Source organism: Gallinula chloropus, assembly GCF_964237585.1.
Source record: "Gallinula chloropus genome assembly, chromosome: 4".
NCBI classification, from domain to species: domain Eukaryota; kingdom Metazoa; phylum Chordata; class Aves; order Gruiformes; family Rallidae; genus Gallinula; species Gallinula chloropus.
The window spans coordinates 23978341-24002520 of record NC_140088.1 but is presented as its reverse complement, the minus strand read 5'-3'; the positions used below and the strand labels follow the sequence as shown (position 1 = coordinate 24002520).

The 24180-nt window shown below is 44.7% G+C and overlaps 1 protein-coding gene across 1 annotated transcript in view; it reads left to right on the top strand.

Annotated features, from left to right (window-relative positions):
- Nucleotides 1-7726, top strand: part of PTPRJ (protein tyrosine phosphatase receptor type J) — a gene marked incomplete at its 5' end in the record, with an annotated part of 75193 nt that extends 67467 nt beyond the window's left edge. Inside the window, 10 exons of the mRNA XM_084263125.1 lie at nucleotides 563-650; nucleotides 1704-1745; nucleotides 2679-2766; nucleotides 3509-3599; nucleotides 4466-4539; nucleotides 4686-4820; nucleotides 5204-5323; nucleotides 5746-5906; nucleotides 6403-6538; nucleotides 7237-7726. Coding sequence (XP_084119251.1) covers nucleotides 563-650; nucleotides 1704-1745; nucleotides 2679-2766; nucleotides 3509-3599; nucleotides 4466-4539; nucleotides 4686-4820; nucleotides 5204-5323; nucleotides 5746-5906; nucleotides 6403-6538; nucleotides 7237-7395 — 1094 coding nt within the window. The 3' untranslated portion in view covers nucleotides 7396-7726. The remainder of the gene's footprint in view (nucleotides 1-562; nucleotides 651-1703; nucleotides 1746-2678; nucleotides 2767-3508; nucleotides 3600-4465; nucleotides 4540-4685; nucleotides 4821-5203; nucleotides 5324-5745; nucleotides 5907-6402; nucleotides 6539-7236) is intronic.
- Between the last annotated feature and the right edge of the window lie 16454 nt (nucleotides 7727-24180).

The window sequence follows — 24180 nt, the reverse complement described above, 5'->3', positions numbered from 1 at the left end:
ACTATATCAGCTGCTGGACAGGAAATTAACTGTATCCCCACCAAAACCAGGACATGCCCATTGGTTTCTCTGTGATTGATTTTTCTTTCCAGCTTTGCAGTGACACTGCCCTATAAATTCATACCTTGCTAGTTCTGACCTCTGAAAAAGTGACCTTTTTTCCCCCCATGTAGGACTTCCACTGTACAAGTCACCAAAAACTGCTGCTCATGGTGTATTAAAAGGGAAGGGATGGCACACCAAGGCTTTGATACTGAAACAAGTAGTAAAAAGCAGCTGATGGTACATTAGCAATTCTGGTAAATTAGAAGCCAGGTGTATTGGAATGCAAATACTGGTCCCTTCATCCCATTTTTTTAATTAAAATAATTTATCATCCTTGGCTTATTATTCTTAATGAGCTTTCAATACTGATACTGCCAAAGGGCAGAATAGAGAAAAGGCGTTTAGTAGAGCAGAGTGTGCCCTGTGACTTGCAAGATTCTCTCATAGAGCATTGATTGAGGTAGGTCATTACCAAGAGGTAAATCAGTAAGGAGCAATACTTGTTCTCTTTTATCAGGTGTTATTGCTGGAGCTGTTATCGGGTGCCTTCTTGCTATCTTGGCTGTAGTCGCTGTCGTGGGTTTCATATTCTGGAGGAGGAGAAGGTAACCTGTGCTCATTGTGTTTGTTGTGATGGGGAACACCGGGATTTCGCTTCAGTAACTTCCTCTAAAAAGGCTTCTCTGTTTTATACATTTCTGTCATGATACTTTAAAATACATTCTATTAAAAATCCTCTTTTGTATGTTACAGATCAGAGTTGATGTATCAAGCTAGGTAACAAATAACTTTGTTCAACCCCATATTTAGAAACTAAGGAGTTAAGATTTGTTAAGTTTTCTGAATTCATGCATGCTGACGAAGTAATGCAGTCAGAAGGGAGCAAGCATCACAAATTATTGTGCTAAAATACATGTAATTGTATCTTAGAAGGTTTTATTTTAAATTATCCATTAATCACGCTTTTTAAATGCTTGATGGCGTGTCACATGAAACGTCCATTCTGGAGTTTCCAGAAGCTGATGAGCTGTGTAGGATTTGAGCTGGTCTCTCCAGTCTTTTACAAATAGTCTGGTACCTCGGAGTCCACAAAGGCCTCTTCTTGCTTCTGATCATGGGGTACAAGACTTGGCTTGATGTCCCTGAGTCCAGTTTCCTTAGTTTCTTTGATTAACTGCTGTTATTTTCACAAGTGTCTCCAATAGCTGTGGACAATAATGAGCAGAGCTTCCTTTAAAGCTAGAAACGCTTTCTTTGTTTTCATTCACCTACCTCTTTCAGTACCACTGGCACGTCGCTGCTGAAAACTTACTGTAGGGACTCTGGGATTAGTAGCAGGTCTCCTGAGATGTTAGCTAACGATGTGGACCCCTCATATGTACTTCTTCCACCAAATGATGTGCTTTGTGTTCAGGTGTTTTACTCTGTTCCAACAGGAACACTCCCATTGCACATCATCACTGAACAAAGGATGGAATATTTTATTCCTACTCCAGGCATAAGGTTTGCCTCAGGAGGGTGGTTCTTTTTTTGCACAGAATGAGATGCTTTAGAAGAAATTGTTCTGAACAGGCACAGGAAATACCTGTCATCAGAAATCTTGCATGTGTTCCATTCAATTCTACTGTGAACCTATTGTGTTTTCTTTTGCTTTACAGGAAAGATAAAAGAAATACCGAAGTGTCCTTTTCTCCAATTAAGTAAGTCCACCTCCTTTCACATGCTGTTTTCTGGCCTCAAGTGATATTTGCAAAATTTATTCTGAACCCTGACAGTGATTTTCTGTGCAGTTTTATATATAATTTTGCAGTATTAATTCACTGTGGAATTTAAAGGCTCCAGCCTGCAAACTAAAACCAATCATATTGATCGAAACGTCTAGAGCGGCCACAGGGATTTAAGTGCTTGCTTCATGAATGACTATTGGAGGCAAAATGCTCCTCATGGTCTTGAAAAACAGATGTTTGAATGAAACACGGGGCTCTGCACATCTAGGAGACAATCCAAATTGTTGTTGAAGTCCACACAGGCAAAATTCTGCACCATGGCCTGAATTTTCCGTGTCTTTTTGTGCTGAGCCATTAATCCGGGTAACGCTGAGGTGGTAAGAGCTGGCCCTGGGAGGGAAAGCGCAGTTGTGTCAGAAGTCCCATGCAGTGTGATTCAGTCACATTATTGGTGCTTGCACTGATTTTTGTGCTGATGGAAAGGCACAGCTGGAGCATCCTATGAGGTCCCACCTGTGTAGACTTTGATAGTTGAGATAAAATACACTGAGGAGTGGGGCAGATCTGATGGGAGCACAGAAGCAGCAGAGCAACACCTACTGTGATCCTCTTCTGAAGGTTGTGCTATTCTCTCCTTGGTTTAAGACATCAGTTAAATGCTATCCTTGATATCCTGTCCCCTGTAAAAGCAGTTTTATGGCTGCTACTAACAGTCATGCTTCTGTCCTTAGATTCACATAATGAAAAATACAGCTGCATGTGTCTAATCAACCTTTTTTTCTTCCCTCCCCCCACTTTTCCCTGAAGAATCAAGAAGTAAGTAATGAGCACTTTCTAACACATTAACTGATTTTATGGTTTATTTACCTAATGCTGGTTACCAATATGTGGCTTCTCTCCTTGTAGATCAAAATTGATTAAAGTGGAGAACTTTGAGTCCTACTTTAAGAAGCAGCAAGCTGACTCCAGCTGTGGTTTTGCTGAAGAGTATGAGGTATGTGCCCTCAGTGGAGAGAGCTTCACGACAAATGTTTTTGAAAAGGCAAATTAGTTTTCCTATGGAGCGTACATGAGGCTTAGTGAAGGGAAAGAGAAGGGACCTTTATTATCGAGATTATTAAGCCACATGTAAGTCTTCCCTTCCCTGATTCAGCTCCAAACTTAGTTGCAGTGCATGATAAATATTCACATCCTGAACTATTATCTCTCCCTGTGAGTTTGAAGCTGCCCAGAGCTGTCACCAGAGACAGGCTCTCCCACATCCTTGCCCTAGTCACACTACAGAGTTAGCCTAGGGAAAGCTGTTAACTTCTCTGCACTTTGGGGGTTTTATCTTGATTTTGGTTTTCTGCCCAGTAAGACAGGTCTCCAGCTAGCATCACAGACTTCTTTAATGTGTGGGTGTGATTTGCAAGCACCACTGGTGGATAGCTAGAAGGAGCATTCAGAGCAACAGCAATCATGGTTTAGTGACCGTAACTGTTTTTCTATGACGTGTGCCCGCGGTACATACAAAGCCCATCTCTGGGTTTTAAACTATTCCTGCATTCTGTATTTATCACTTCTCTGTCAGGTGCCACTGTCACCCTCCCACCCTGTAGAAAGCTGGTTTGTCATTTATCCAGTGTAGCATGCCTGCTTTTACAGGGAATGCCAAAAGTGTTTGGAGTATCTGTTTGTCTCTGTGCGACTCCCAAGCCAGGACCAGGTGCTCACGAATCCTCCTTGTATTGTAGGAGCTCAAGTCTGCTGGTGTTCATCAACCCAAATTCGCTGCTGAACTTGCTGAGAACAGGGGGAAAAATAGATACAACAACGTCTTACCGTGTGAGTGACTCTCTTAAGTTTTGCATCTTCTACTGGTTGAGTTTGTAGGTGAAAAACCTGGAATTTGGCTAATCTGCCTTTAATAGCACCCAGAGGTTTCAAGGAGGGATTCATGTTGTCAGTTTCCAAATGACTGTATTTGGCCTGCTGCTTTCCCAAAATCACTGTGTAAGCAAACTTAAAGCACTTCCCCTCAAAAACATTCCACCAAGTTCCCAAAATTTCCCTCAAGAAAGCTCCTTCAGGAATGTTCCCTTAATTAACTCCTTTTGATTTTTCCATTTGTGAGAAACTTGCAGTGCAGATTGGAAAAAAACCCAGGAGGTTACCGGTTGACTCCGTACAGACAGGTGTGCAGAGCTGGGAGGTTTAAGACCCTGCCAGCCGGCTTCCCAGACAAACTGGGAGCCTAAGCCCCACCAGGCTGTCTGCAGGCACCCCAGTGTAGCAGAACATAAGGAGGAGTTGGGAAGCGAACAGTGATGGGTGCTTAAGGATGCTGTGGAGGAAAAACATCAGCTGCAATGGCAACAGGAAACAAATTGCCCTTCCCCAAAATGAAAACTGTAGTGAATGTCGTGTTGGATTAAAAATGTATAAATATGCAAAACCAAATAATGTTTTTAGAAAAAACTGTGTTGACTATTATGAATTTTGAGTATTCTGAGTTTCTGGCCACTCATTTTTCTGGAAGCTTTCATCGTAAAAATTCCAAACTGCTGCTATTTAGTATTCCTAAAGTTATATTCTTAAAATGCACATTGTTCTATACCACCTTTTCCTTAGAAACCACGCGTTGGATCAGCAGTATTTTCCTGAGAGGTTCTAGTTCTAAAATTCATGATTTTCCTTTATTCTTTCTGCAGATGATATTTCTCGTGTCAAACTTTCAGATCAAAGCTCGGCAACCGATGATTATATCAATGCCAACTACATGCCTGTAAGTTGCTTCATTAGTTGGAATGAACCATAATGTGTGTTTTTATGATGTAAGCCTAACAGATTGTACTGATGTTTAACATTGACTGATGCACGTGTGTGTGTATGTAAATACATGTTTATTTTGTGGGTTTTTCCTCTTCTTAGGGCTATAGCTCCAAGAAGGCCTTTATTGCTGCACAGGGTCCTCTGCCCAATACTATAGAAGACTTCTGGCGCATGATTTGGGAAAAGAATATCTACTCTATTGTTATGTTGACAAAATGTGTTGAACAAGCCCGGGTATGTTTTTACTAAAACTGACCTGTCTCTTGAGGATGGCTCTGTCTCTTCTATTTTGTTGTTAGCCTCCCAGGTCAGAGACTGACTGCTTCCTTTTAACAACCACCCGCTTAGCGGATGACTGTTTCCTAAATTAAATAAGCCAAAATTTTTAGCTTTTTTTCCATCTTTTTTTATACCTGCTGATTACCAGAGTAGTTTGTCTTAGGAGGGCTGTGGAATCGTTATCTTTAGAGTGGGTGGTTCTCCCTGAAAATGATTTTGGTAGAGCTTCTCCTGCCTTGAGATGGGTCACTGGGTAGGGTGATGTTACTGTTGTTTCAGACTAGCAGTCAGTTGCACCAATGCTGAGTGTAACGTGTCTAACCTTTTAACTCTCATAGACAAAATGTGAGCAGTACTGGCCAGACGAACAATCCAAGAGCTATGGTGACATCATTGTGACAATGGTCTCAGAGATTGTCCTTCCAGAATGGACTATAAGAGACTTCACTGTAGAAAAGGTGAGTACCCTCTCAGTTGCTAGTTCTTGGTGTACAGGTATCTGTAGAAGTGATATGTCGTATCACTGTGACTTCACACGTCGTGCAACACTAGAGTGACAGGATATAATCATTACACTGAAACATAATCGAACCAAAACTTGTGCTTATGCAAATAAATATGTGTGATACCAGCTAGATGGAACAATTAGCCCCTTATCTGCCAGCAAAAGTAACGCAGCAGAGATGATCTTGGAGTAAAGTGAAAACTAAAAGGAAATTACTTCAAAGTATTGTCTCCCAGAGTGGAAGGAAAAGGCAAACTGAAACATCGTTGATCAGAGTGCTGCATGGTTTCTAACAGCTGAGCTTTGCCCAGGGCCTAGGGCAGGAAGTTCTACCCGTGCTCTGCTAAAGCTGGTTTTCTTTTGTTGTTCCTTTAGGCCAACACACCAGAGAGCCACACAGTGCGCCAGTTCCATTTCACCTCTTGGCCAGATCACGGGGTGCCAGAGACAACGGACCTTCTCATCAACTTTAGACACCTCGTTCATGAGTACAGCAGTCAAAATCCAATCGACTCTCCTACCCTGGTGCACTGCAGGTAGGGAGAACATGTTTGTGTTAGACATGCTTTTAGCTTGTGGCTTTTTGCAGAACAATTCTTTTTCAGGGGGATTTAAAAATTATGACAAAAATAAGTCCCTTTCTTTGTGCAAGGACATGGGCTATTCACCAGGCAGAATTAAAAACTTGTGGTTCAGAAGCGTAGCCATGCTACCTAGGCCATAAAGTATGTGATACAAAGTTTCATTAGAACAGACCCTCTCTCCTAGCCTGCAAAACTGAGCTGAAAATATTGGCTTTTCAAGTGCTTTTATGTGTAATCTTGTGCAGGTGTGAGTCTGAGAAGCCTAGGGGCATGTCCCCCCTCCCTCCTGGTGATGGTAATAAGCACCCCTCTGGGCTGCAGAGACTTGCCATACCCATGCCATTGGAACACCAGGAAGCACCTTACTAGCTTCACTGGTGTTGCATCAGGCCACTGCTGAGCAGGTGATTTAGAGGAAGTCCTAACTGCCTTCCCCGTGTCGTTGCAGTGCTGGTGTCGGGAGGACGGGGACGTTCATTGCCATCGACCGCCTGATTCAGCAGATGGAGATGGAGAACACTGTGGATGTGTACGGAGTGGTGTACGATCTCCGCATGCACCGGCCTTTAATGGTGCAAACTGAGGTAAGGCTGCCTGCCAGCCAGCAGCGCTGCCTGCCTGCCCAGGAGAGGGGGGTTCGAGGTGTGGCTCAGAATTACAGCAATCTGAAATTGCTCTTCATTTAACTTCCCTCCTTACTGCTTCATCTCTTCCCACAACAGTAGTTGTAGCCAGTGTCCAAGCACTCTCTTTTCAGAGTACTTTGTGGGACTGGCATTTGTGGCTGGGAGGAATCAAATCCCGAAAAAGCTGGGTTTTTTTCAGCTTGTTTTACCCACGTGAGTTTTATTTTTCTGTCTGTGAAACAGAATTCTCCCAAGTCAAGTGGTCTTGGTGTGCATCGTTTCTTTTGTGTCCTGCAGGAACACAAAAGAAAAGTGGTGTTTCCACTGAAGCTACCACTTTGATCCAAAAAGGCGTGTGGGTTAGCTCAAGCTGATTTGGAAAAGGCTGTAGAATCTGTTGTGAAAATCTTTTAAGATGGTGTTAGGCATTAGAGTGAATTTGATCCTAGTTTTTTTGAGGGGGGTGTGTGATCAGATGACATCATAGGATCCTTTCCTGCCCTATTTTCTGTGAACTGTAGTACAACCTCTAAACAATACTGCGACAATACTCGGTGCATCCCAAAACTGAAAGCCGTGCTCAGGAGCAGAATTACTCCTAAAATCAGGTGCTCTTTAGAAATGTATTACCCTCCTTTTCCTTTTTCTCCCACCAGGACCAATACATCTTCCTAAACCAGTGTGTTATGGATATTATTAGATCCCAGAAAGACAAGAAAACGGATCTTATTTACCAAAACATGACAGCAATGGCAATCTACGAAAATTTCACACCTGGGCCAGGCTTTGGGAAGGCCAACGGCTACCACGCATAGTCTGGAAGGAACACGGCGTCTCCAGGAGGCGGTATCTGCGTGTGGGAAGGGGAGATGTTCTGCTCCGTGTTTTCCGGGGCTGTGAGCAGCGTCTCACGTCTGACTGCTCCGGCCCTGCCCGCCTTCGAAGCTGGGATCTGCAGGAGGAAAACACAAGTTTCCTGTGGGAGCTGCAGGCTAATTATTAAAAAAACCCCAACAAAACAACCCCCAGAAAAAACTGTTTGAACTTAACAGAGGAATCTTGCTTTTTCCTTGGGAATTTAACAGTGAAATGGCATTTGCAGTATGAACAGTGAACTAGAATTCAAATATTAAAATAATAACACAAGCTTTTTATTACAATTTTATATGATTTCATTTACAGACACCAGGCTTGTGGGCTGTTTTAATATATTTAATAATACGTTTCAGGAACATATTTTATCTACTGTATCTGGTTACTTAGCTAATAGGTATGTGCCTCTGTGATTTTTTTTTTCTGTGTTCCTTTTTATTTAAAAAGGAGTATGAACAGCTCCTTCAGATGGACATTTATACTTGGAAATTGTGCCTTTTCTAGTTGCTACTCTAGAGAAAAAAAAAAAACAAAAACGAACCAGCAGATATTCTATTTTTGTACGGAAACTCTTAATGAGAACACAGATTTTTAAATAAGGCTTATGTCAACCTTAACTGTAGTTGCACTGTTGGCAGGACTCTCCAGAAGTTTGGAGGTGGGCTTTGTTTTTTGCATTTCACCACAAATATCCCCTGCCTTAATGTTTCGGTGCCTCTGCTAGAGGAAGAGGAGTGTGGTCGCTCACTCCGAGCTTTAACTGTAGTAAAACAAACAAACAAACCCCCTGAGCAAGTGAGTATGTGAATGTGTGTGTGTGGGGGGTGGGGTGGGGTGGGGTGGTGTGTGCAGGTGTGTGTGAAGGACAGAATTGCTCCTCCCTGTTCTTGGCTGATATTCCTGTTTTTATACAGTTTATAATGATTTATTTAAAGGTGCAATATATGATTTACTGAATAATGATCACTCTATTCTGATAGAGGTTTACTCAGGTTGGTGTCTTTCTATCATTGTTGTTGTTTTTCCTCAAATATATAAATCTGTGAAAATGTCAAACTAAGGTTCCAAGTGTCCAAGCACTCCCAAACAGATTTCACTGGCTTTACTGTTTCTACCAAAACAAACTGCACAAAATTCTGCTGTAAAGACCAATTTCTGGGTTGTTTTAGCCATTCAAAGCTGAGACACGTCTTACCTGCCCACATCTCATTGAGCTGATGTCATTGCTGTGTGATTGTTTGCAATTTACTGCTGCTGTTGTCTTAACTGGTCCTTTTGGAAACAGAAGAAGCAAGCAGAAAGCCCCTCCTTGCTGATTTTACAAGTCAGGGATTAGTTTGGATTTAGTTTGCTGGTACATAACTGTTAGACTTATGAAGGCATTACCAATGAAGGACTTAAGTAGCTTGGGGGGGTGGGGGGGGGGTGGGTGTTGTTTGGTCTTTGGATCATTGCACTGGTTGCATTGCAGACGAATATGAAGTTTATGAATTATGCTATGGAATAGCTATAAAGTGGTGAAAATCTTATGAAGGTTTAATAACCAGAGTCCCTGGAATTCTGCTGCTTTTTTTTTTTGTTGTTGGTTGGTTAGTTGGGGTTTTTGAGGGGCGGGGGGCGGAGGGGAGGGGATGTTTTAGCAGAGCTTGTCAGAAAAAGCCACAGATACTCGGGAGTATACGTGGCATCGGAGTGGAACCTGGCGACCTCGCAGCACCCGCTGTTGGCTGGAGGAAAACGTAGGAGTCCCTGGTGCACAACTGTAGATTTACAGGTACCCAGAGGAGTTTCTTTACAACCTGGTGTGAAACTGTGGTGTGCTGTGGGAGCAAAACTGGAGGACAAACCAGAGTGCACTTCAGCTTTTTTTTTTTCTTATTTTTCTTTTTTTTGGTAGCAGCCACTTGTATGTTCTTGAATTATTTTTTTTCTCTTTTTCTGAAATAATTTAAAAATAAATTAAGGAAACCCAAACATTCATGATCCTGCCCAACTCCATCCAAACTGGCAGTCCACACAGTGGATCTCTCACCTGGCGTTCCTCCTAAGCTGCTGTCAGATGGCAAACAAACCACTTGGACCAAACCAAACCATTCCAAAGGAACTGGGAAGGGAGGAAAGCCTGCTCCTTACAGCCATGTTATTTTCTCTGTTAAACTTTCAATTACTGCATGTCTGTGCAGAGCACAGAGCCAGTATTCATTATTCCAGGCCTCCCAAGGACTTGCTGCCTTAGGGTGGCGAACGCTCTCTTGCTTCAGAAGGCCCTTGTTTTGTGTAGCACAGAAGAAAGGGTGATGAATCTGCTATGCTAGATCACGTGTTTGTGTTACATTGCAGCAGAACTTCAGAAAGCTCGCTAGAACGGGATGTGTTTCTGTCTAACCACTGCCCAGGTGCTCTTACAGAAAACAAACCTGTCTGTCCTGTTGTTTTGATGTTGGAAGCAGGTGCCAAATCCTCACTTGCGTCCTCTAATGAGTACCCATTTTCAGTACAACTGTATGTGTGTGCTTTCTCAAGAGTGACTCATTGTGAGAAGAGACTGGAGTTTGAAGCAAATGACCTGCTGATCCCAGGTACAGGTGGGAAGAGTTAGTGAGGCTTGAAATGTTCCAAACGTGAAGTTGGCCATAGTTCTGATGTGAAATAAGTAGGATGTAGCCTCATAGGATATCTCTGCAGGAAGAGGAGGATTACAGGTGATGCTGTACTACCTTGTGGATCTGTTGTGGCCAAGATGACTTGAATTCCTGCTAATAACTTTTCCCTGCCTTCTGATGTTCTCTGTGTTGCAGTTGCCAAGATCTGTTTCTCTGGTCAGTGTTTCGTATCTAAAGCCACCAACTTCCCAGGCCAGAAGCTCCACTGTGTGGAAATTACTCCCCTGAATTTCTGTTCTACTCTTTTTTTTTTCTTTTTTTTTCCCATCTGGGGCCTGTTAAGAAGGGAAAAGTGATGTGTTTCAAATAAGTGACTGTTGAATATCTTGAAATGATGTACAAATTTTATTGTTTTCGTATTTGTTGTACAGGAAATTTCAGCACGTCTATAATGTTTTTAATGGTTTGATTTGTTTTTAAAAATATAAAAATAACAATTAAAAAGCATCATCCTAGAGCACTTTCTGTCTTTTTTCGTTTCTTGGGGTTTTCTTTTCAGTTTGAGTAAAATTAATACACCATTAATACCCATTTCATTTAGAAGGGCTTTCGGCTGGCTAAGAAAAGTGATCTCCCATCCTCTAGGGTGGCACTTGGATGTGTGAGACAGCCACCGGGTCTCCCTGCGTGGGTGTTCATCTGTCAGTGAAGATGGCCTGGCAGGCCCAGGGCCCCGTGTCCTGGTAGCTTCTCCGAACGCAGAGCTTGGCACCAGGTAGTGAAACAGTAGCTACACCTGAGGTCAATCGGAAGATCTCCACTCACTGAAGCAGCCTTGGGGGAGGGCTGTTTTGATCCCTTGAGCATGATGTTTTGTGGTCAGGAGGAGATGGTAGGGTGCAGAAATCTCTGTGTAATGTTGTAGCTGGCTTCCTCATTATGGATTACCTGACTGTAGATGCATATACAATTACCCCAGTTAAGTCTGTTTCTTCTGAAAGCCTTAGTTTCCATTGCTGGTTGCCATCTGAATCACTCCCGAGAACAATCACGTGCCTGGAGGGTGATACTGGAACTCAGTGGCTCTCCAGTTCCTCATGGGGTGCTGATACTTCCTGTGGAATCTTGTGATCCTCTGCGGTAACCCTGCTGAAACGACTGCATGGTGAGTTGGGAAGAGCAGAGTGGGATTGTCTCGTCATCGTCCGGTGGGAGCGTGTGTCAGCCGCACGCTGGCTGGCTGGCTGCTCTTGGAGGGACTCGTGCTGCAGAAGAGAAGTTGTGACAGTGAATCTTCCAGTGCAGGTGACCGCCATTGCCTGGAGCACTCAGCTTCATGGAGACCTTTAAGGAGCAAAATTTCTCACTTCCTATTTCCTTAAATCATACAGGTTTATTTGAAATCCTAGAACTTCAGTCAAGCCAGCTGTTCTGGCTGTCATTTGGCATGTTAGTCCGCTCAGGCGGGTAGAGCTGAACCTGCGTATCACGTTCTGCACCTGGCCTTGTCATTTACTGTTTTCACTGCCACTGAGACCTAAAAAGCTGGAAGTAAGAGAGGAGAGGATGGAACTTTCTGTCCTGTTCTTCACTTGATAAATGGGATGTAGTAAAAAATGCGTCTGCCCTTGTGTGCCCTTCCGGGCAGGGTGTTATCAGGTGGTGAATGGTGTTTGGAGATGTTCTTGTGGAAAAGGGTCAGAAACGGGATCTTGGAAGGGAAAAACACCTGAAAAATTTTAAATGTTCGGCTTTCCTCAAGTGAAAGAAGAACCTTCTCAGTGAATGGAACGATGTTAAGTCTTAGCAGCTCCTGGGTGATCTGAGTAAAGACTAAAAAACAGATACTATTGCTTTTGTCCAGATTGAGGCAAGCAAAGACCAACAGTTTACTTCTACAGCAGGTTCTCAAGAAGTGTTCTCCCACATCTCATACCCACCAGAGAAGTCCATTTAGTTCCCTTTTCCTGTTACTGGGGATCTGCTTCAGTGAGTCCCATTGAGCTCTTTGCATAAGAGAAGAAACCTGGTGGTGTTGAAACCTCTAGCTTTAAATGGTTCCATTTCCAGCACTTCGCACAAGTGTTTGCAGAACTGGTACCAAACAGGGTGTCTCTCCATTGTTGTGCCTCATCTCAGTCTCCCTCCTCTCAGGTTGGATAAACTCTGCCCGTGCCAGCCTCCTACCTTCGAGGGAGGAGGAGGTAAATGAAGCAGAAAACTGGACTTGGAAGGGCCAGGAGGAGTTGCTTCCTGCCTGCTTTGCTGGGCAAGGGAAGGAGCAGTTTGCGTGTGTCATGAGGAGGAGAAGCTGGAAGACCCTCAGTCTCTCAGATCTGGAGATTCAGGATCCATGCCTGTTCTTCTTTGTCCCTGTTACTTTGCAGAACCCTGTTTATTCATCCCAGCTGCTTTTCCAGGGTTTATTTCATTTTAAATCGATAGACACTGTCTCATGACAGGCAGAGCAAAGCACGATACCACCGTCCTGTCACTGAGAAAAGGTAGGCTAGTTTGATCTAGAGCCAGTTACTTCGCCTCACATTTTACCTCCAACTTTCCAAGTGAACAGGGAAAAGCCAGCTTCTTTGGAACGATGTTCTGGACATAGTGCTAGTGTTTCACAGGCAGCCTTAGTCTATTAATAGCACTTAGAAGAAGACTACTAGGGACACGAGAGCTGTGTGCCTGGCGTGCTCGGGGCAGAGCGCCCTCTGCACACCATGCCATGTCTTTGCCCTTGTTTCCATGCAGGGCAGGATGGGCAAGAACTGTCTTTCGTAGGAGATTCCTGGACTCCGGGTTGTTTTCTTTACCCTGGCGATTTTTTTAAATGTGATGCAACCACTGTTGGGAGCATACTATCAGAAGGAAAACAGGCTCTGTGGTAACGGCGATCTAACGTCAGCTCAGATTAAGGTGTGTGTCTACCTATAAGGTAACTGCCGTCTCTCCAGAAAGGAAACGTAGCCTGCTCACTTCTGCTTTAAGCCTCCAGATGGCACATGTTACCACCGTTCTTTCCCGGGAAAGCTTTTCCTGCCAGGCTGCTCTTCCATCGCTTCCTGCACAGATTCTGATAACCTTCCTCTACCCCGTGTGCTGTTTCTCCTTCCTTCTCCCCACCCTGTAGGTGCAAAGCCCGTCCCCTCCAGCCCTGTCCCACATCACCGTTCCGTGCTGGTGTAAGGCTGCCTGCCTGTCCCACAGGCTCAAAGTATCTCATGCTCATCAGTAGAGCGCTCTACGCTTGATCCGGTGGCTTTTATCAGAAACAATTTTTAAGTTCAGCAGTAGCCTGACCATGCCAAATCATCCTTTGCTTCCTTGGAAGTGCCCTTACGCTTGAGTCCTGCTGGTACCCAACCATTTTCTGGTGGTGTGTGTAGCCCGAGGTGCAAGGGCGCTGGCTCAGACCAGCCTGGAGCTGGTTACTCAGCGCTGTTGGATGCGTGCTCATTTCCCAGCGTATCAGTCTGCTCCACAGCTGTTCCCAGCAGTAATGGATTTATAGGATTGCTGAACACAGTGCAGATACATCAATAAAGACAGCAAACAACGATGCGCTTGCTCATGCCGCTCGATATGAGCAGCAGTTAAATGGCTGTTTCAGTTAATGCGGCTGTTTATGTCTGCGTGCTAACGCCAGCCCTGACTCTTCCACGCCTTTTGCTTTGTTACACAGGTCCTTAGGGAGGTTTTAAATGCACCTTTTAAAGCATCCGGCAACATCTGCTGAGTTACTCTGGTTTCTTCCATCTCCAGCCTGAACTACAGCAAGATGCCAATGCAAAGCTCTGGTGACAGAAATCTATATATATGTATTTTACAATCACAGCTATAATGGAGTTGGGTGGTGAGGGAGCTTCAGCAAATGCTCTCAGTCTATGGGAATACACGTCCTCAGCTACCCAGCAGCTTGCAGACCCTTCTGCCTTTGAATGAGGAATAAATCAAAGCTAGAAATAACACTGGGCATCCAATCGTCCCTTGCTTGTCTAGCAGCCCCGGTCCCTCGGAAGATCTGTTCCAAGCAGGGTCTGGACGGGCGCTCAGCTGCTGCCCCTGACAGGAGCAGTGCCCAGTGCTGATGGGGACAGGCCAGGTCATCTCATCCTGGAGGAGAGCTGAGCTCTGAAAGCTGTGTTTGTAGGCCAGTTACCAGAATACTGAGCTACCAAAATACTTAGGAATGATAAGGATCAAGCCAGCCTTTAAACCCACTGTAATTTAATAATAAGCCATGTCTAAAGCTATTGAACTGGTTTTCCTCTGCACGATGATCTCCTAAAATGTGACTGAGATGCCAGCAAAACAGATTTCACAGTGATAGCTGCAATGAAGCCATTGATATTTTCATTTGTCAAGTTCATGGCCAGCATGTTAGTACCAGTTGGGTCACTTTTGTTAAGACATTTGATGTTGCCACTTGGTGTTTTGAAAATGGGCTTTTTAGGGTTTTAGAACGCATTGCCTTTAAACAATGCCTCCAAACAAAGATGTGAGCAGTTTCACAGTGCCTGGGGAAAAAAATCTTTCTTGAGAATTTATTTCCCTTTTATTTTATTCACCATTTGGACATTTTTGAAAACACTTTTAAGATCAGCGTTGACTGTTTCAGTCCGGATTTGGGAGTATATTCCATTTGCTGTTTATTGAAGGCGTGTTTTGTCGTCGAGGGGATTGAGATATTGAGAAATCAAAAAAACACAGCAATTTCAGTCACATGTGGAACATGACTTTCTCTTTGCACCCCTACCCTTGCAAGTCAGATGAGAGGGGGAATGGAGGCGTACCCATAGCAAACAGCTTGCACAGGTCCTTGGCAAAACGACCTTGCTCTCATTGCCCAGTTAGAAAATGGAGGGGCAAAGTATTGGGAATCTGAATATATGTGCTGTCAGTCAGTAATTCCCTTTAAAGTCTCTGCAGATGGTAACCTAAGCCAACTAGAGCTGAAGATGAATTACTGCAACGCTGACAGCTCTCCTATATGCGTGTTTTGGTACTGAAATACATCGACACATCTAGGATGTATTTTTCCCCAAAGTATTCTCGTAGCTGATTTATAGACTCGAGTTACGGCCGCCTTCTAAGCAGCTGTGGAAAGTATAGGCTTTTTCCTGAAGAGCGTTGCTGTGAGCCATCCACCATGTGTATTTAGGTACTCTTTCATTATTATTTTTTGCTACTAGCTGAATTATTCCAATGCAACATAAGCATGGATGGCTGGGCAGGCTGAAATGTTACAAGTCAGTCCAAGGAAGTCAAAATGCAATTGCAAAACCAGAGCCTGAACACCCTCCCAAAGTAACACTCCCATTTACACCAGCTGTAAATGAAATTAGAAGTACATGGAATAGAGTGTGGCCAAGTGGTTCCAGGTGAAACATGACTGTAGTTGCAATTTATTACATCAAGTGATCAGTGTGTTCTAAGTGCTTTTACTCGGTAGAACCTGAATCTGTGTGAAAACACGACCACCCGCGCCACAGCCCACAGAGGCGGAGAGAACACGCCACAGCAATTTTTCCCAGGATTGGTCTTTCACTCAGCAAAAGTTTCAACTTTCAAGGACTTTGCTATTTAGTTTGTTTTGGAAAAGGCAGGATGGCTCTGAGGAGTCAAGCTGGCTGCTTTCTGGGCTGGGGACAGAGCTGCTGAGGAGGGAAGGACCATCTCCTGGTGACAGCTTGCAGTCAGCGATATGGCCAGTGGGGGATAAATAAAACCAGCTGCTGTGTGAGGCACGAGGCAGCAACACGATGGCCACGGTCACCCTGAGAAGCAGCATTTGCAATTCTCCACCATTTTCTGAACTTCTTAGATACACAATTTTTAGGAGACTTCCAAAGGCAGTTGTGCAAAATGTTCCCAAGTACTTTCTTTTAGCAAAATGGGTGGTGGGGATAAGATCAGAGAGTTGGTTGTGGGCAGTTCACAGCCTGGTTGTTGGTATCGTTATCAGAGACACACAATCACCCGTGAAATGCCACAGAAAGGATTTGCAAAATGAACTGACATCTTCACCAGCAGCTGTGTTGCGCCTGAATCACAATCCCATAGGCTGGGGGAAGCAGAACCCGCTCTTGCTGTGCAGGAGGTGAGGGGCTGTGGTGGGGAAAACGCGCGTGTTTTGCTGCAGATGTACACAGCAAGTGTTTGCAGAAGGGAGGCTGTGGTGCCTCTTCTTGTTTCACGCAACAGAGAAGGGAAAAAATAAAGCATCTTCATACAGTTAAATAACTCCATTGCAATTAATATACCATCTTAACATCCTGGGACTGTACCAGAAGCCAGCAGGCAAGCAGCAGGGTGAGATTAGTATGGAGTCTCTCCTCCGCCTCCACAGGGGAGTGTCCTGGTTCTGGCCAGGTCCTCTCCAGGACAGGGTGGCATCATGCCCGAAGCTTACAGCAGCCTGCAAGGTGGCCTGCAGTCAGGGGCAAGCTGCATATCCTTGGTCAAAATTGCAGCCTGCTTGGGTGGATGCCTTTCATTACTGGTGACAAGTCTGAACAAAAGTCCTTCGAAGAGACAGTCTCAGGACAGCTCGGTATTCATGTGTGGGGTAAATCAATTGACAAATCACAGCAGTAAATAACCTCAATGATGAAACTGAAACATTAGTTGGGGGTCAGAGCCACACAAAACTGTACCAGGTGTAGGATGGCCAGGCTGGGGGAAATGGTTGATGCTAAAAACTGTGGGTGGGGGAAGAGACAGTGGGGATAAAGCAGTCGTCTGAGGATGTGTCTGGCTTTTTGGTCTGGTTGTTTCTATGCAAAGCAGCTGAGGGACCACATAGGACCGTTTCACTGTGGTGCCTTGCCAGCTTTGCAAAGGAGTTGGCAGGGCTCTGTCTCCCCAGTGTGGGCCCATCCTCAGGATCAGCCCAGGGCCCTCTGCACCAAGCAGAACTATAGCACATGAAATCAGGAGATATTGTAGGGCTGGAAACCCTAAAATAATTCATACAGTTAACTGAAATGGCAATAACTCCTTAGTAACTTCACAGCAAAGGCAGAAAGCAAACAGAAAACACAGTGGTGATTAGGGTCTTGCTAGACCTGAGCAAATCCTTCTACTCTGGAAGCTAAGGAGGTGCTGCAGGGAGGTGTTTGTGAGCAGCCTGAGTATGGCTGCTGTCTCCAATCCTCCATTACTCCACTGATAAACCAAAACCAGGCAGGCATCCTGAATGCAGCCGCAGGCCTGCTGCCTGCTAACGGGTGTGGGGAGGACTCATTTCAAAGGGAGGAAGTCGCAGCACCCAGATGGATTCCCCTTTGGCAGCAGATGAAAGCTGTGTGGTTTCAGAACAAAGAGCCCAATTTTTTCGTGTAGGAAATTAAGAGATTGGCTGTGTAATGTTATGCAAGCTGGAGGGGAAGCCTTAAAAGTTAAAAGAAGCACATTATACTTGATGCATTTGCTGGTGATGCTGACTGAAGCATTCTGCTCTAACTGAAGCTGCAGTACAGCACAGGTGAGGGAGCTGGGTGAGCTGAACAGTGGTGACATCAAATTTATACCTCTTCTACACTGCAGCACATCACTGTTACTAAAAGAAGGGGAAAGGATTTATTTATTTATTTAGCTTTGGCTGATTGGAAATGGGGCCTGGAATAAAATGCAAGCAATGGTACCTGGTACCTAAATTACAGAATTTGGTAATAGTTTTTTACTTTTCATCAGTTCAGCTGTGCCTATGAACTTGCCTGCTGGGGAGCTGACTCAGAAGGACCAGGTCAGCATCAAATGTTTTCTCCTAAGGAAGATTTCATGGCTCCCATGCATGATCCTGTTGAGCACATACATGAGCTAAAACAAGACTCCTGTGGCACTGGAGGTTGAGAACAACTTCTAAGATACTGGCTCACAGAAATAGCTATTGTGTTGCGTGTAGTACCTTATTCCATGGGTTTATACCTAAAGGTTCCCTGAAAACAGTGGACTAAACACAGAGATGGTACTACTGTGAGAGCAAAGATGTACCTGTGACCCTGAGGGAATGTGCCTTGAGGAACAAAGAAGCAGAGAAACCCAAGAGCACTCAAGGGAGTGAAATGCACAGGTAAATTGCCCATGTTGCTCACAGAAACACAGAGAGCAAATCTAAAGGATAATGGTTGAGAGACAATCATAAATCTAATAAGAGAGGGAAAAAAAAACCCAAGTGCAAGGCTTGTAGTTTGATAAATAATAGTATGGAGTGGGTTGACCTCAGCTGGCTGGAGATCCCAACCCAGTTGCTCTCACACCTCCCCCTAACTAACAGGATGGGGAAAAAATAAGATAAAAAAGCTATCAGGCTGAAATAAAGACAAAGGAGGATGCCTGCTAGCTATCACTATGGGCAAAATGAGCTTGGGGAAAATGAATGTATTGCCAATTAAAATTGTTTTGTATAGCAAGAACCCAAAACAAATTCAAACACTACACCACACACCCCCATTTTCCTCATCTTTATTCTTTCATTCCCAACTCCTCTCCTCAGGGAAGCTAGCTATAATGGTCCTCTTCTCTGCCCTCCCTCCTCCTCACACTTTCCCAGGCTGTGGGAGGGGGGATCCCTGCTCTGGCAGCCAGAGCCCCCTCAGCCCCTCTTCCCCCTCTGCCCGGCTGCCAGCAGGACCAGTCCTCTCCCTTCTCCCCTCATCCACTAGCTAGGCCCAGCATGGCGCAGCCACCCCACAGCTCCCCTTGCTGCCAAAGCCTGGGCACCAACACAGAGACCCAGGCTATTCAGCTAACCTGGCCACTGTCTCCAATACACCAGCTGCCTCCACTGCTCTGGGCGAGGCAGGTACGGCCCTTCAGCCCCGAGGCAGCGCCTGGCCTTTATGTCACCTGGCAGTTAGGTCACCTTTCTTTAGACATTCAATAGAAATTAAAATGTTGCTGAGAGCAGCAGAGTCCCATCCCAGGCAGGAGTGCCCTCAGAGCCCAGTGGGGCTGATGTTGCCCTGAGGCAAGTGGGTGGGAGGAGATGCTGAGGTGTCTCCCTGAGGCTCTCTGCCTCTGAGGGCCAAGGGGAAGTTGTTTTAGACCTCACACTGGGGCTTCTGGGGCACGTGTTGGTGCTGCATTGTGCTTTTTGGGGTTAGACCGGGCTCTTCCCAGCCCACAGCACCTATTTTATAGGCAGGAGGGTTCTTAGGGAGCCCACAGGGAGGCTGACATTTCCACACATCAGCCTCCCAGTCTAACATGGTGCTTCTATGTCTTCCCAAGGTCTGAACTGAACTCCTCAGTCAAAATGCAGGATTTTGATTTCTGTGGCAGAAGTCAGCAGTGCCCAGAGCCAGGCAAGGCTGCAGGTTTACATCCTTGAGAGCTGATGGTGGTGAAGGGCTTGAGTTGATGAATCGTGCTGATTGATCCCAGTGCAAGTGGAAGGGAAAAGGGGGTGACGGTGGAGGGATTAATGAATAATTAAACACAGAGAGGGAGCAACATACATAATGCATGATAAATTAGTCCAAGCACAGCAGAGGAAGCGTGGGTAAAGTTTGTTTCAACAAGCATAAAATGGGATGTGACAAGGTATTTATGCCAGAACAGCTGTTTGCTAAAATTTTTCATTTATTCATACATATTTCATCCCCCTCACAGTTAGGGGTTCTGCCTAGGGTGGGACAGAAATTGGCAACTGAGCTGGAAAATAAATTTGGTTCCTGCTGGGTCACAGTCCAGCACGCTTCCCGTCTGGGAGATCTCCCTCCTTGCTTAGTACTAGACTTCCCTATTTGATAATCTGATGCAATATTTCCTGTGCTGAGAGTTGGCCTGGTTATTTGGGCTGCAGTAGGATTGCAGTTAAGGTGGGTAGGGTAATGCTCATAATTCCATGGAAACTGAGAGGCCTGGGTTGACTCACTAGCCTTTTCAGACCCCAGTTTTCCCAAATTTTTTCTTCCTTCCAAACCATATTTGCCATTGCAACATAAATTATTTATATTTTAAAATGTTACATTCATTACAGATGGTAATGAGGCTGCTAATAGAAGGTATTGACTCTATACTGCAGTGTCAAACTGGTTTAAGGTTGTATGCATAAATAAAACCCCAGCCCCTTCCTTTGCTTAACCAAACCTGGCAGGTCTGTTCCAACTCAGTTTTCCTGTAAATAGCACTAAAGCTGACTTATTTGACTTGCAAAGTTGCTTCATCTGAAATAAAGTGAGTTCTGAGCAATATGACTTTTTTCCCCACTGTGAAACACACAAGGTGTCCTTTCCTGTGTGAGTGGATAAGCTAGGTATCTGTCATGGTAGATCACAGGACACAAAGCACAGAAGGTGTTTATTACAGATAGTTGGCGGTACAGCTACTCCGACACCCCTCCACTTCCACCTTTGACAGAGCTGGCTTTATCCCTTTTGCTCATCATGGGCTGTACCTGGGGTAGGATTGTGTGAAGCCACCACTGAGCCTCTCCTACCATTTCTGCACCCTTCACACATGGGTTTAATGAAACACCAGTCCTTTGATCTTGTCTCTCCTCCTAAGCTCTTCCAGCTCCAAAGCAGCCAACCCCCTTAAAGCAAGCCTTCTGGTTGGCCTGCTCTAAGAAAGGGTATCCTACTTCTCACAGGTGTAAACAACAGTCTTCCAGCTGCATTTTTCTGCTGCAGGTCTGATGCATACTTTCTGGGGTGTGTTGGAGTTCTTTGCTTGGGATTGCACTTGGATTTCTTCATGTTTTGTGAGGTGACAGAACAATACTCTCAAGCAGGGACCTGAGGTGGGGGAAAAATAGAGTTCCAGTTGTTTTACTGTTTGTTTCTTGTACATGCTCTTTCATCATTCCTTGCTAGAAAGGGTAAAACTATGGAAAGTGATGCTGTCTTGCTGTCACTTGCATGCAAAGTCAGTGTGAAGGGTTGAGTATACAACTGCTGTCCCCCCAGAATCAGCGTGTTCTCTTTTAACATTGAGGTCATCTATAGCTACATAAAAAAAATATTGAAAAGACATGCAAATGCTGTGTCCATAAAATGTGCAGAAACAGGAGGCTACTGTTAAAAGGCTAAGATTGCACAACCTCCTCAGTGAGGACACCAGGTGCAGCTGCATACTCAGGTCCTAGAAGGGATGGGGAAAACAGAAGCAGCTTTTGATCTTGCCTTACAAAAAAGCCCAATGCAGTTTTAACAGCCTTAGCCAGAGCTACAAGTATATGCTTCAGATCCTTTAAGTGTCGTAGGCTTCCTGCATGCTGCTGGGCTCTCCCAGTAGTTGGAAAGTAATGTAACTTTCTCGGAAAGCTATCCAAAGGATAAATGCCCTAAAGAGCATAAAAATGTGCTACAGCCAGGCAAAGCACAAGCATGCTATGGAAACTCCTCAGTGAGCAAGTTCAGCAGGTGAGCAGAGTTTTTCTTTTTCTGCTGTTGCAGTGACTCACTGGTTTGCATGGCCACTCATGTTACGGTTTCTGAAAAGCTTTGAGTGCATGATTGTGATGATGAAATGCCTTGTCAGCTGTTTCTAATTTGGTTAGGCTTTTACTTTATCTCCCTTCTCTGCCTAGTGCCTTGATCTAGATGGACCTTACCACTTTAAAAGTAAAGTGGGACACAGGGATGTGAGAGAGAAGAAAAAAAAAATCTGAACTTTCTGCCCTGTTCCAAATTAATTAGAGCCAAAACCACCTCAAATACGTGTAGGAAGTGTCTTAGAAAAGGCTATTATTGCATTTAAACACTGCAACTAAAGTTTATGGTGAATGATAAGCCAAATCCTGTTTTAGGAGCTCTCTGTACACAGTGATCCTGCATGAAAAAATTGGGTAAGAATACACAGGTCAAAAAATGTAGGTATTCACCATCTTTCTACTGCAATGTGCACAACTTGCAGAATAAATGAACCCTCTAATGCTTGCCAGTGAGATTGGATGCCAGCGAGATTGGATGCCAGTTTTATCAGTTAAAAATTAAGAAGTTCCTGAAGCAGGCTGCTGTGGTAACCTGCTCAGTGTCCCCCTCTTTCATATGCCACTGGTGTGGGCCCTGGCCTGCAGCTGGCTTTGTGCTCTCCTACTCCCAAAGGTGTGGGGGCTCCTCACTTGTCATGATTCCTTTGGTTTCCTTAAGATGGCTGCTCCCAGTAAGAGTATGCCCTGGTCTTGTTTGCAGCCAAGACACTTTTCCTAAGCAGCTACTCAGTGAACCTCTTTCCACAGTGCTTAGACCACCCTTGGAGGCAGCAGCGTGATTGCCTTCAGGGTGACATATGCTCCCTGCCCAGCTATATCATTGAATGGGCAGTACAGCAGCATAGAATGGCTTCAAATGAAACCCCAGATTTTCCAAAGGTAGTAGAAGATCTGCAGCTGTAAGAAAAGCCTGTGTGGTGTGGGCCTATGCCAATTTACTTCAAAGGAAAATACAGTTCATAAATGCTTGCACATGTAGTTTTCCAAGATCAGGGTACAAAGTCCAGGTTGTTGAATTCAGTTAGGCCATGCCTCTGTGCTGCCTGATTTTAGCATACTGTAGCTTTTTAGGTGCTCTTTTTTTAGGTACCCCATGTAACATGGCCTTCAGAACCCTGGGAGTAACATCTTTTGGCTTGTGGTTCCCCAAAGGGCTGTATTATCAGTGTGTAAGGAGAGCAGAGGTACCACTGTCTTGCATAAATAGGTGAAAATACATCCATATAAAAACAGGAGATTAAAGTCTATGAGAGGGAAAAGCAGCTACTGCTAATCAGTCTTGCTGACCCTATTGAAATATGACTTCTTTTCCTTACCAGTTGCTTTTTCATTAAGGAACCTCTCCCATTTCAAGATGCAGCGTAGCTTTTTGCAAAGCCTTAATTGTCCAAGAGGTTGTCTTGGAAAGTTACTATAGATAACTTGGTCCTCTAATACACATAGGTGTAGGTATGCAATGTTGCTGAAGATTGGATATTTGCTTTTTATTTGTGTCAGGCAACTGAAATGAATGTTGCTGGAAATGTGGGTCTTGGCCTGGACTGCCCGCAGATCAGGTGGCGAGTCAGCTTTGCATATGAAGCACCTCGGCGCAAAACTACTGTGGAAACGAATCCAAATATATTTTACCTCTAAGAAGTGAGAAGAGGTAAATGCCAGCAAGGGAGCAAAATAGAGGGCAGACACTGCTGTGCTTTATTAGGATTTCTTACCAAAATGGCTCATCTACTGTCAAAATACTTGACTGTTGGCATAGGCCTCGTCTTCCTCCTAGTGTGAATAATGAAGACCTCTTAAGGCCTGCGCTGACCTGCTAACGTGTAAGTGCAACAAAGGCCGCATCAGCTTTAGGATTTACCATGTGTGCTAACACATACTAAGACTGACTTTTTGGTTTTCCTAGTGAAGGCGAAACCTAAGGATCCCCAGATATCCGCCACCTCTGTGAAGTTCTGTTGCACATGGGATATTTTGCTGCTGGGGATATTTTGACCAGGTGAAATCAAGGGCTTTTCCGAACCGCAGTGAAGTCCAGGATGAACACGTGGGTCTGAGGACAGGATGGCTTCACACAGCCACTGCAGCAGGTCAAACTCTGGAAGATAAAATAGAAGTAAGATTTCAATGGTCTCTACATTGCCTGCCATGAACAATATCTCTGTCCTTAAGTGAATGCTAGGTCATGAGAGCAGTAATTCCCACTGTCCCTTACAAAACTAGATCTGATGTGGTAACCATACTAGTAACGTGAATTCACGGCTCAGGATGTTGCTATATAGCTTCCCAGCACGAGGCACTTGCTTGACTGATTTCTTTACCCTTGTCAGTGTTCAGAATAGCTGTGCATCTATTTTAGCCAGACAAGTCAAGTGCAAGTTGTTTTTCAGGCAGGATGTACAGCAGCGCAGGCAGAGAGAAGCTGGATTTTTGGAGAGCAGACCCTTAGTATGGGGCAAAATGCTCGCCTGCACTCTGATGCCGATTTTCTTCTTTATTGGCTGCTCCTGAGTCTGCAGACGGAGGAACGGTCTCCTGTGGAACGGCAGCTTTAGACAATTTTATTGGCTGATGATTCTGATCTTGCCTGGCCACCTTCCAGAAACACTGACTTGCCCGAGATGAGAGGAAGGTTGCTCTGCCTGAGGCTGTAAAGCAATTGTTTCGAGACCAACAAAACACCC